The sequence below is a fragment of the Oncorhynchus mykiss genome, unplaced genomic scaffold, assembly GCF_013265735.2.
Source record: "Oncorhynchus mykiss isolate Arlee unplaced genomic scaffold, USDA_OmykA_1.1 un_scaffold_281, whole genome shotgun sequence".
Taxonomy (NCBI): Eukaryota; Metazoa; Chordata; class Actinopteri; order Salmoniformes; family Salmonidae; genus Oncorhynchus; species Oncorhynchus mykiss.
In genome coordinates, this window is record NW_023493735.1 from 47,501 (window position 1) to 60,537 (window position 13,037).

Here is a 13,037-nt window from a genome sequence, read left to right on the forward strand (position 1 = left end):
CAATATAAGATTCACACATTACCCCTAAAACACTCAATATAAGATTCACACATTACCCCTAAAACACTCAATATAAGATTCACACATTACCCCTAAAACACTCAATATAAGATTCACACATTATCCCTACAACACTCAACATAAGATTCACACATTACCCCTAAAACACTCAACATAAGATTCACACATTATCCCTAAAACACTCAACATAAGATTCACACATTATCCCTACAACACTCAACATAAGATTCACACATTACCCCTAAAACACTCAACATAAGATTCACACATTACCCCTAAAACACTCAATATAAGATTCACACATTACCCCTAAAACACTCAACATAAGATTCACACATTATCCCTACAACACTCAACATAAGATTCACACATTATCCCTACAACACTCAATATAAGATTCACACATTATCCCTAAAACACTCAACATAAGATTCACACATTATCCCTACAACACTCAACATAAGATTCACACATTACCCCTAAAACACTCAACATAAGATTCACACATTACCCCTAAAACACTCAATATAAGATTCACACATTACCCCTAAAACACTCAACATAAGATTCACACATTATCCCTACAACACTCAACATAAGATTCACACATTACCCCTAAAACACTCAATATAAGATTCACACATTATCCCTACAACACTCAACATAAGATTCACACATTATCCCTACAACACTCAACATAAGATTTTACACATTATCCCTACAACACTCAACATAAGATTCACACATTATCCCTACAACACTCAACATAAGATTCACACATTATCCCATCTCTCTCTTGTTCAAGGGGTTTAATTTGCAAGTTAACATAACACAGTTTGAAAAGCAATTTGCCCAAGTCACACTAAGGTCCTGCTCCATTGTTTTACAAGACAAGACATCACATTGTCTCTATTGTATTGGTTCATGAGTTTATAACGGTGGTTGCTTTGACTGTTCTATTGTTTCACTGTATTACATTCAGCAAATAACATTTTAAAAAAGGAATCTCTGGAAAACAGTGGCAACAGTTATGGTGTGGACTATCCTGGATAAATAAATGCAATGCAAGGATATCATTGACTGGACGTGGTTAGGATAACTGTCTATTGTTTTAGTAGATTATACTGTATTGGTTCATGAGTTTATATCATTGACTGGACGTGGTTAGGAGAACTGTCTATTGTTTTAGTAGATTATACTGTATTGGTTCCATTCATCTCCTCTTCTCTGTTCCATTATATCGTTCTTATGTTGCCTGGTTCTGTTCCCCTCTGTTCTCCTCTGTTTTCTGTTCTCCTCTGTTCCCCTCTGTTCTCCTTTCTCCTCTGTTCCCCTCTGTTCTTCTCTGTTATCTGTTCTCTGTTCTCCTTTCTCCTCTGTTCTCATCTGTTCTCATATGTTATTTGTTCTCCTCTGTTCTCCTTTCTCCTATGTTCTCATCTGTTATCTGTTCTCCTCTGTTCTCCTCTGTTCTCCCCTGTTCTCCTCTGTTCTCATATGTTATTTGTTCTCCTCTGTTCTCATATGTTATTTGTTCTCCTCTGTTCTCCTTTCTCCTCTGTTCTCCTCTGTTCTCATATGTTATTTGTTCTCCTTTCTCCTCTGTTCTCATCTGTTATCTGTTCTCCTCTGTTCTCCCCTGTTCTCCTCTGTTCTCATATGTTCTCATATGTTATTTGTTCTCCTCTGTTCTCCTTTCTCCTCTGTTCTCATATGTTATTTGTTCTCCTCTGTTCTCCGTTCTCCTCTGTTCTCTGTTCTCCCCTGTTCTCAGTTCTGTTGTCATCTGTTCTCTGCTCTGCTCTCTCCATTCTGCTCTCCTCTGTTCTGTTCTCCTCTGTTCTCTGTTCTCCCCTGTTCTCAGTTCTGTTGTCATCTGTTCTCTGCTCTGTTCTCCATTCTGCTCTCCTCTGTTCTGTTCTCCTATGTTCTCATATGTTATCCTGTGTTCAATGTTCTTCTCTGTTCTGCTCTGTTCTGTTCTCCTTTCTCCAATGTTCTCCTCTGATTTGTTCTCCTCTGTTCTCTGTTCTTCTCTGTTCTTTCTCCTTTGTTCTGTTCTCATCTGTTCTCCTCTTCTGTTCCCCTCTGTTCCTGTCTGTTCTGTTCTCCTCTGTTCGGTTCGCCTCTGTTCGGTTCTCCTCTGTTCTGTTCTCCTCTGTTCTTCTCTGTTCTCCTCCGTTCTCATCTGTTCTCCTCTTCTGTTCCCCTCTGTTCTGTTCTCCTCTGTTCGGTTCTCCTCTGTTCTCTGTTCTTCTCTGTTCTTTCTCCTTTGTTCTGTTCTCCTCTGTTCTGTTCTCCTCTGTTCGGTTCTCCTCTGTTCTCTGTTCTTTCTCCTTTGTTCTGTTCTCCTCTGTTCTGTTCTCCTTTCTCCCCTGTTCTCCTCTGTTCTCCTCTGTTCTGTTCTCCTTTCTCCCCTGTTCTCCTCTGTTCTTCTCTGTTCTTCTCTGTTCTTTCTCCTTTGTTCTGTTCTCCTCTGTTCTTCTCTGTTCTCCTCTGTTCTCCTCTTCTGTTCCCCTCTGTTTCTCTCTGTTCTTCTCTTTTCTCTCTCTCTCTTCTGTTCTGTTCTCCTCTTATCATTTCTGTTCTGTTCTGTTCTTCGCTGTTCTGCAGTCTTCTTCTGTCCCATTCACATTCTGCTGAGCATGCCTCTAGCACACTGTGTGTGGGTGTGTGTGTGTGTGTGTCTCTGCTATGTGTGTGTATGTGTGCATGCTAGGTGTGTGTATATGCGGCATGTGTGTGTGTGTGTGCATTCCTGCAATCCTGTGGGTGTGTCTCCTTGTAAGTGTTCAACAGGAGAATGCAGCACTACCACTTTAGCTCTAGCAGTGCCTCATCATCCATCCTGACACATCTCTCTCTCTCTCTCTCCCTCCCTCCCTCCCCCCAGCTCCCACAGGAGTCTTCCGCTCTGCTGCACCAAGGTTTGTACTGCTTAGCTTTAAACACCAGAACTGTTTCACTGTGCAGGTAGTGCTGTGCCTCTCTTGATATCGATACAATGAATAGCTAATGGTGTAGCTTTAGTTAGCGGTGTATCTTTAGTTAGCGGTGCTGCTTTAGTTAGCAGTGTATCTTTAGTTAGCTGTGCTGCTTTAGTTAGCAGTGTATCTTTAGTTAGCTGTGCTGCTTTAGTTAGCGGTGTATCTTTAGTTAGCTGTGCTGCTTTAGTTAGCAGTGTATCTTTAGTTAGCTGTGCTGCTTTAGTTAGCAGTGTAGCTTTAGTTAGTGATGCTGCTTTAGTTAGCTGTGCTGCTTTAGTTAACTGTGCTGCTTTAGTTAGCGGTGTAGCTTTAGTTAGCGGTGTAGCTTTAGTTAGCGGTGTAGCTTTAGTTAGCGGTGTAGCTTTAGTTAGCAGTGTATCTTTAGTTAGCTGTGTTGCTTTAGTTAGCAGTGTAGCTTTAGATAGCGATGCTGCTTTAGTTAGCTGTGCTGCTTTAGTTAGCGGTGTAGCTTTAGTTGGCGGTGTTTCTTTAGTCAGAGGTGTAGCTTTAGTTAGCGGTGTAGCTTTAGTTAGCGGTGTAGCTTTAGTTAGCGGTGTATCTTTAGTTAGCGGTGTAGCTTTAGTTAGCGGTGTATCTTTAGTTAGCGGTGCAGCTTTAGTTAGCGGTGTATCTTTAGTTAGCGGTGTATCTTTAGTTAGCGGTGTATCTTTAGTTAGCTGTGCTGCTTTAGTTAGCAGTGTAGCTTTAGTTAGCGATGCTGCTTTAGTTAGCTGTGCTGCTTTAGTTAACTGTGCTGCTTTAGTTAGCTGTGTAGCTTTAGTTAGCGGTGTAGCTTTAGTTAGCGGTGTAGCTTTAGTCAGAGGTGTAGCTTTAGTTAGCGGTGTAGCTTTAGTTAGCTGTGCTGCTTTAGTTAGCAGTGTAGCTTTAGTTAGCGATGCTGCTTTAGTTAGCTGTGCTGCTTTAGTTAACTGTGCTGCTTTAGTTAGCTGTGTAGCTTTAGTTAGCGGTGTAGCTTTAGTTAGCGGTGTAGCTTTAGTCAGAGGTGTAGCTTTAGTTAGCGGTGTAGCTTTAGTTGCGGTGTAGCTTTAGTCAGCTGTACTGCTTTAGTTAGCAGTGTAGCTTTAGTTAGCGGTGCAGCTTTAGTTACTGGTGCAACTTTAGTTAGCAGTGTAGCTTTAGTTAGCGGTGTAGCTTTAGTTGCGGTGTAGCTTTAGTTAGCGGTGTATCTTTAGTTAGCGGTGTATCTTTAGTTAGCGGTGTAGTTTTAGTCAGCTGTACTGCTTTAGTTAGCAGTGTAGCTTTAGTTAGCGGTGCAGCTTTAGTTACTGGTGCAACTTTAGTTAGCAGTGTAGCTTTAGTTAGCGGTGTAGCTTTAGTTGCGGTGTAGCTTTAGTTAGCGGTGTATCTTTAGTTAGCGGTGTATCTTTAGTTAGCGGTGTAGTTTTAGTTTGCGGTGTAGCTTTAGTTAGCGGTGTAGCTTTAGGGACAGGAGTTATTCATTACCTTGTGACCTAAACATGAAACACCCTGGGCCCTTGTTATGGCTGAAAACTAAGGAGAACTCCAGATCCAAGTTGAAGCCTATAACAAGGGCACAGAGTTATGCCTGGGACAGGTTCAGTTGCAACGAAAAGAACCAGACGTTTGATTGCAATAGAATGGTAGAGTGGAACCAGAACACAATAGAATGACAGAATGATTCTATGGAACAATGGATTGTAATGTGTTGGAAGCATGTTGAAATCTAGAACTCCTTGACATTGCACCATAGACAGTTTGGTTTGACTGGAACAGCCCAGCAGAGCACAGCTCTCGATATACAGTAATGGACTAGAAGGATATCAAAGTTTAATGGTCACAGACACAGATATGAAGACGTTATCTGTGTTACTGCCTGCATCGCACAAGGATTTCTCTCTGACAGTGGAATGATGCCAAAGGGGTGTGTGTGTGTGTGTGTGTGTGTGTGTGTGTGTGTGTGTGTGTGTGTGTGTGTGTGTGTGTGTGTGTGTGTGTGTGTGTGTGTGTGTGTGTGTGTGTGGAAGGATGCCAAAGTGATTAGTGAATGAAATGTCAACGCAGCAGAAAATGACTCAACTCTGTTTTGTTTTTTTTATCAGTAGGAGTCACAAGTTGGCCGTTGAGAAACCAGATGGAAATGTTTTCTTCATAGCCAGGAGTTTTCCTAACCCTGTAACTTGTACCAGGAGAAACTCTGGACCGCAGTTTCATGTGTCAACTCAGACCTTGACCTGGGGTCTCCCTAACTTAAACGTCTTTATTCTGTCCCAACACTAGCACACCTGATCAAACTAATGAACTAATCATCAAGCCCTTTGAGCAGTTGAATGAAGTGTGATAACATGTTGATTCGATCCATCCATTTGTCTGCCCTCTATTGCTCTGGTCTGGTCGACACTGTTCTTATTAAAAGATGAAATGATGTCCCACTCTGAGCGGCCCCATTCCGTTATACCATTCCGTTGTTCCATTCTAATTTATTCCATTCTATTGTTCAATTCTAATTTGTTCCATTCTAGAATTCCATTTTCATTTGTTCTACTGTTCCATTCTAAGTTGTTCTAATCGATCCCTACCATTCCATTATAGGCTGGTGCATTGCATTGGCCCATTCTAAGCTATTGAGCAGGAGAAGTGTAATATATAGCCTGTATAGAACAGTAGGGCCTTAACAAATGGACTCAATGTCACCAAAGTCAGAACGGAATAGAGTAGAGTAGAGGTATGCATGTACAGTATGTACGAATCTCAAATGGCAACCTATTCCCTACACAGTGCACTACATTCGACCAGAGTCAATGGGGCGGCTGGTCAAAAGTAGTGCACTTCATAGGGAATAGGGTGCCATTTAGGACGCACCCAAAGTCATATTCATAATTACCTGTGCGTCCACCAGTGTAGCGTTGACCAGACTCTCGTTGATGAAGACGTGGACAAGCGCGGTGGCGCAGAGCGATGGCTCTCCACTGTCGTTGACCCTGACCACCAGGCGATGCAGCCCCCTGTGTCTCCTCTCTAGGGGCTCTGCCACGGTGATCACTCCACTGGCCAGGCCGATCTCAAACAGCCTGAAGGGGTTCCCTCCTACCAGGGAGAAGCGCAGGTCAGCGTTGCGGCCAAAGTCCGAGTCCGAGGCGGCCACGGTTCTGACGATGGTCCGGGTGGAGGAGGCCGGGGGGAGGAGGGTGTAGGAATCGTTGGTGGGCGAGGTCACGGAGGGGGCGTTGTCGTTCTCATCAGTTACGATGAGGGAGACTGTCGCCGTGGCGGAGCGAGGCGGAGCCCCGCCGTCGATGGCCCGGACGCGGAAGGTGTAGGTGGAACGGCGTTCCCGGTCAAAGGCCACGGAGGAGAAGATCGTCCCTGTGTTGTTCTCTATGGAGAACGTGTCTTCACCTCTTCCTCCTCTTCCTCCTCCCTCCTCTCCTACTCCCTTGTTCTTCTCCCCTCCTCCTCCTCCTCCCTCCACCTCTTCTCCTTCTTCTTCCTCCATCTCTACGAAAAGACTCAGCTCCGCGTTCTCACCCTCATCCGCGTCTGTTACCGTTACCATGCCGACTGGGCTGTTGGCAAGAAGGTTCTCCTTCACGTAGAACGTGAACACTTCCTGGACGAACTTCGGAGTGTTGTCGTTGCGGTCGGTCACCATGATTACCACCGTGGCCGACCCCTGCAGCGAGGGGAATCCCTTATCCCTGGCGATCACCTGGAACTCGTACCTCTCCCTGACCTCCCGGTCCAGAACCCCCGTCGCACGGATATCCCCATTATCAGCATCAATATAGAACAGGCCGTTAACGGACGGATCCAACGAATACACAATCTCTGCATTCTTTCCGGAATCGGCATCCGCCGCAACCACGGTGACCACACGCTCTCCTGGTTGGTTGTTCTCGGCAAAGTGGACCTCCACCACGGCCTGGGCGAAGGCAGGAGTGTGGTCGTTGATGTCCACTACCCTGACCATGAGAGAGCTGTTGCTGGAGAGAGACGGGGAACCGGAGTCGACTGCCACGATGGTCACGCTGTACTCTTTGGTGGCCTCGTAATCCAACAGGGCCGACGTGTGGAGAAAATACTTCTTACGGTTTCTGAGGAAACAAGGTTAAATATTAACGTACAATTACAAAGAAAGGAATCAATATAATTACTTCTTCTTAAAGGTTTCTGAGGAAACAAGGTTAAATATTAACGTAAAATTACAAAGAAAGGAATCAATATAATTACTTCTTCTTACTGTTTCTGAGGAAACAAGGTTAAATATTAACATAAAATTACAAAGAAAGGAGTCAATATAATTACTTCTTCTTACGGTTTCTGAAGGAAACAAGGTTAAATATTAACATGAAATTACAAAGAAAGGAGTCAATATAATTACTTCTTCTTACGGTTTCTGAGCAAACAAGGTTAAATATTAACGTAAAATTACAAAGAAAGGAATCAATATAATTACTTCCTGCTGTGGAAAGAGAGTTACATGGCAAAATCTAAATATAGAACATTTTGAATTTATATGGCTCAAATTAACATATATTGTGTATGTGATTTTTATGATTTTCAACTAAACGTAGCTAGCTGTCAGGTTAATATTAAGGTGCTGTACGTTGATGCTCCAATGATATTTCAGCCTCTCGGTGCGCCGTGCTGGAATACTCTGAACTTAAATAAATAAATAAAATAAACTGTAAACAGATCAATGTGTTTTCATCTCACCTGTCGAAGGCGTCGTCCGCGGGCAGTGGCAGGAGCGCCGTCTCTCCCGCTGGTTTCAGGGTGAACGGTACATCCCCGACCACCGTACAGGTTACCGCTCCGTTCTCCCCCTGGTCCCGGTCTGACACCTGAACCAGCGCCACCGGCGTGTCCACCAGAACATTCTCCGGTACCAGCGCCACTCCGTCCCTCACCAGAATCCGTCCGATCTTCCTGATCTCCACGACCGGAACGTTGTCGTTCTCATCCCGGACCACCAGGACTACGGTCGCCCGGTCGGTGCGCGGCGGCTGACCACGATCCCTTGCCGTAACCGTGAACCGTAACTGGGCCACTTCCTCCCGGTCAATCCTGTGGAGGACGCTCAGCCAACCGGTAGCCTCGTCCAGTCGGAGAAGACGGCGGACAGATTCCGTGGCAGCGCCGAAGACGTACTCCACCTGTCCGTTGACGCCGACGTCGCGGTCCGACGCGCGCACCTGGAGGACGGGGGTTCCGGGAGGCGCATTCTCCGCCATCTCGGCCTCATAGATGGCTCTCTCGAAGCGTGGGCTGTTGTCGATAAAGAAATACCATGTATTTAGAAGATAACATTGTTTGTGCTTTTCAACCTAATTTAGCTAGTGGTGCTTTATACTAATTTAGCTAGTGATGCTTTATACTAAATTAGCTAGTGGTGCTCTATGCTAATTTAGCTAGTGGTGCTCTATGCTAATTTAGCTAGTGGTGCTCTATGCTAATTTAGCTAGTGGTGCTTTATACTAATTTAGCTAGTGATGCTTTATACTAAATTAGCTAGTGGTGCTCTATGCTAATTTAGCTAGTGGTGCTCTATGCTAATTTAGCTAGTGGTCCTCTATGCTAATTTAGCTAGTGGTGCTTTATACTAATTTAGCTAGTGGTGCTTTACATTAAATTAGCTAGTGGTGCTTTATACTAATTTAGCTAGTGATGCTTTATACTAATTTAGCTAGTGGTGCTTTACATTAAATTAGCTAGTGGTGCTTTATACTAATTTAGCTAGTGATGCTTTATACTAATTTAGCTAGTGGTGCTTTATACTAATTTAGCCAGTTGTGCTCTATGCTAATTTAGCTAGTGGCGCTTTACATTAATTTAGCTAGTGGTGCTCTATGCTAATGTAGCTAGTGATGCTCTCTGCTAATTTAGCCAGTTGTGCTCTATGCTAATTTAGCTAGTGGTGCTCTATGTTAATTAATCTAGTGTTTCTCTATGCTGATGCTAATATTCCAGCTCTTTAGTGTAATATGTAAACCAATCCAACTTTTTAGACAGTTTCCTCTCCATTAGTCAGCACCTCACCTAACATTTTTGGTTGTGCCTCAGCTCATGCTTTTCACTAGACTACGTTTTCATCTTACCTGTTGTCGTTGACATCGGTGATGGCGACACGGAGGAGTGCCTGGGAAGAGCGAGGAGGGTTGCCACCGTCCCGGACCCGTAGAACCAGCTCATACGAGTCGCGTGCTTCACGGTCCAGAGGGCCTTTCACGATCAGCTGTGGTTGCTTCTCGCCGTCGGGCGTGTCGGCGACCTGGAGCTCAAACACACTGCTCCTCACACCTCCTCCTGCACCTCCTCCGTTGTTATCCAATGCTCCTCTCCTCCTATCCCCTCCTCCTCCTGTTCCATCCGCTCTTCCCATTGGCCCTCCGGCTGCTCTCCTCGCTGACCCCAACCCTGACCCCGCCGACCCGGAAGAGCTGCCATCTTGAATCAGCTCATAACGATCAATCCCATTGCGCCCGAAGTCGCGATCCGTCGCCGTGGGTAACAGATACAGCGTGCCTATTGGACGGTTCTCCTCGACAGATAATGTCAGCACCGACGACGGAAACGAGGGAGTGTTGTCGTTGATGTCGGTGATGACCACACGGCCCTCAAAGAGATCCACCCAACTCTGGAGCGGACCAATCACAGACACTTCGAAGTCCAGGAAACACTCGTTCTCATCGAAGATCATCTGACACTGGGACAGCTTCTCCCGGTCAATCCTCCGCTGCCCGGTAGTCAGCTCCCCGGTAACGTTATCAATCTTGAAGAACTCCGAGCCGCTCTCTAGGGCGAATGTGACATCTCCGGAGCCGGTGCCCGCGGACAGGCCGAGGTCGGCAGCCACATTGCCGATCATAACGTCTGCGGGGCCCTCCTCAGCCACCCGGTAACGGAGAGCCGAGTCAGCGACCGGGAGCTGAGTCATCGTTAGTAGGAGAAGGACTAGGAGGTGGAACAACTCCCCCGGTCCAGTTAGCGTTACCGAGCAGGAGAACACTGCTCCACCACAGACACCTACCCCTGTCCTCCGCATGGCTCCCGCCTTTCCTCTCCCCCTCTCTCTCTCCCTCTCTCTCTCTCCCTCTCTATCCCCCTCTCTCTCTATTCCTCTCTCTCCCTGTCTCTTTCCTCTCTCTCTCTCTCTATTCCTCAGTCTCTCTTTCCTGTCTCTGGGGATCTATATTTCTACCTTTCCCTCCTTCTCTGTCGTTAATGTGTCTATCTGGGCTGTATATCTTTGTTCCCTCTCTTTCTCTCACTCTTCCACCCTCTCTCTCTCCCCCTCCCTCTCTCCCCCTCCCTCTCTCCCCCTCTCTCTCTCTCTCTCTTGGCAGTTCCACTGCCTGGGGTACAGGAAAGCTTTACAGCACTCTAATAACACACTGCAGATCAGTCTCTCTGTCGTTAATGTGACTATCGGTTTCTATATCTCTGTTTCAGTCAGGATGTCTGTTTTCTCTATTCTTTTGTCTTTATCTTTATTGTTGAGGGTTTAAAAATAAACTTCCTCTAAGTCTCTCTGGGATGTTCAGAGCACAAAGATATCAGCAAATCCATCCAGCAAGAAGAGAGAAATCCAAATCATCCACTCACGTTATTAATTAATCCACTTGACTCTCTCTCGCTCTCTCTCTTTTTATGATGGAGACCGTATTCCGTTTCTCCCTCTCTTGAGGACTCTCGTATCAGTTATATTAGTCCGTTAGTAATTTCGCTTAATTCCGGTCGCGTTCCGGGGGACCGAGGGGGCTCTCTCGGCGGTTTTGACGAGTTGAAGAGAAACTGCAATGCAGCACTTCCACAAAGAAAACTGTACACGACTCTGTCTCGGGACCCCGAATCACTAATGTTGTGAAAAAATACTTACATCCACAAAGCGGAACACAATCGGTTCAAAAGTAAAGTATTTGATATCGTCCGGTAATCGTTTAGAGTTTAATTGTGGTTTCTTACCTCTCGCTCTCCGGTATGAGTCTGAACTACGCGTGTGTTTTTTTTTCCCCGCAGTGAAGCAACGTGCCAAGCAGTTGGTCGAATGCCTTCGCGGAACTTCACAAGACAATAGTGCTTTTCACAGCCACTTCTCGGGACGGAATAATAATCTAAACCGTAAACCGGAGCTCGCTCACATCAGCAACCCTTGTTTTGTTTTTTTAAAAGGCAAAAGAGATCCCGAAGTCAACAAACCGGTCAATTATAATTCCTTGTGCGTTCGCGAGGATGTTTCGGTCATGAACCGAGAGAAAATGCGTGTTTTCCAAGAGTCCTGCATTCTATCGTTCATTCTCCACGCACGCCTTCTCTCTCTCTTTCTTTCTCTCACCTGCACGTTCTACTGCACTGCATGTGCGCGCGTGGCTTGCTTTCTGCCTGATCTGAAATGATGCTGCAGTCTCTCTCTCTCTCTCCGCCTCTCTCTCTCTCTCTCTCTCTCTCTCTTCACTGCAACATTTCCCTAGCCACGTAACTTGATCGTTCAGCTGAAACGGGAGAACGGAACGAGAGGCAGTGTTGTGTCGCTCACGGTGTGTGCGTGTGTGTGTGTGTGTGTATCGGTAACAGACCTATCCTCCTCCCTGTCACACTGCACTAGATTCAATGTGGCGTTTACGCGGCTCAGGGTGGGATGAGATGAGGGGAATATCTTTATTCACAAAGAGGATGCAGGGAAGGAAGGGATATTGGTTGTCAGAGGAATATAATGGGAACGTATTCTGCACAATCGGCATTTTCTATTACTGTGTTGTACGGTTGCCAGCCAGCGTTGGACAGGCTACGGGACTAACGTAATAACCGGTACAAACACACACGTTTTTTAATAATGACTTAGACTTCTTTATCCAGTTATGACCACATCAGCTCATCTGAATGTCATCATTCATCCGGCGGCATGTGGTTCTCCGATGACGTCTCACAGTAACTTTAATCTCTCTGCCTGCCAGCTATCCGATTTATACGAATAAACTATATGACCCCTGTGGCCAAAGGTCAAAGAGCAAACATATAGACTAATAATAATAATAATAATGATATTATTTAATAATTTATAGTAATATATATTTTCATTATACAAGATTAGGCCTGTAAAAGGGTAAGTATTATATTTTAATATTTTTGAGTCAGTCGGTTAGAATCGTTGCGGTATAGTTCTTGTTTGGTTCAGTTGTTCCCTGTAGAATATTGAAGTAGCTTTTTCTTTTGTCTGACTGCGGCACTAAAACACACACACACACACACACGCACGCGCGCGCACACACACACACACACACACGCGCACGCACACACACACACACAATATATTGAAGACGTTACAGCCACAGACTCTCTATCTCCGCGGGCTGACCCGCAGCACGCGCTGCTCGGTGAGCGCAATGCAGCAACCGGCTCCTCTCGTGCAGTGTACCGCTAGGCTACAGAACGCAACAAAAGGCGTCGCGGAGGGAAGAGGAGAAGGAGATAAAGCTTTACCTGCAGTACCTCTCTCTCTCTCTCTCTCTCTGTCCTCCATCCCACCGCAACCACAATCCCAACGCCCCCTTTCCCTCCTTCCACCTATCCTTGCTCCTTTCACTTTAATTAAATTATACCAGACCGGGTCCAGTCAGGGCCGACAATGTTACCCCCAACCCACCAGGTTTCGGTCCGGAAGTGGGGGAAGGAGGGGGGGGGGCTTCCCCGGTCTCCACTCCATTCATAACGCTGTGAGGGAGACGCAGGCCATGTACAGTATGCTGAGACAGCCGTTAAAGCGCGGCTCTGAGGGATGGGACAACATGGTAACTCGTCTCTCTCTCTCTCTCTCTCTCTCTCTCTCTCTCTCTCTCTCTCTCTCTCTCTCTCTCTCTCTCGCTCTCTCCGTGCTGCATTGATAGCGGGAGGATTTGTGTGTTTAGCATTCCGGCAGCGTCGACACACGCTGCCTCCTCGGTGCTCCCGCGCCCTCTGTTGTTCGATCCGCATGTGACTTTGATTTCCGTCGAAATCAATCGGCGTCTGGGGGTGCTGGTGCTGAGTGTGTGTATGTCGCTCTGTTGTTCA

General features: G+C 45.9%; 1 protein-coding gene across 1 annotated transcript in view; it reads right to left on the minus strand.

Moving 5' to 3' along the window:
- Positions 1-11,512, minus strand: part of LOC110498602 (protocadherin-7) — a 19,251-nt gene extending 7,739 nt beyond the window's left edge. Inside the window, exons 1-3 of the mRNA XM_036973647.1 lie at positions 9,086-11,512; positions 7,704-8,255; positions 5,872-7,081 (exon numbers count right to left, since the gene is read on the minus strand). Coding sequence (XP_036829542.1) covers positions 5,872-7,081; positions 7,704-8,255; positions 9,086-10,032 — 2,709 coding nt within the window. The 5' untranslated portion in view covers positions 10,033-11,512. The remainder of the gene's footprint in view (positions 1-5,871; positions 7,082-7,703; positions 8,256-9,085) is intronic.
- Between the last annotated feature and the right edge of the window lie 1,525 nt (positions 11,513-13,037).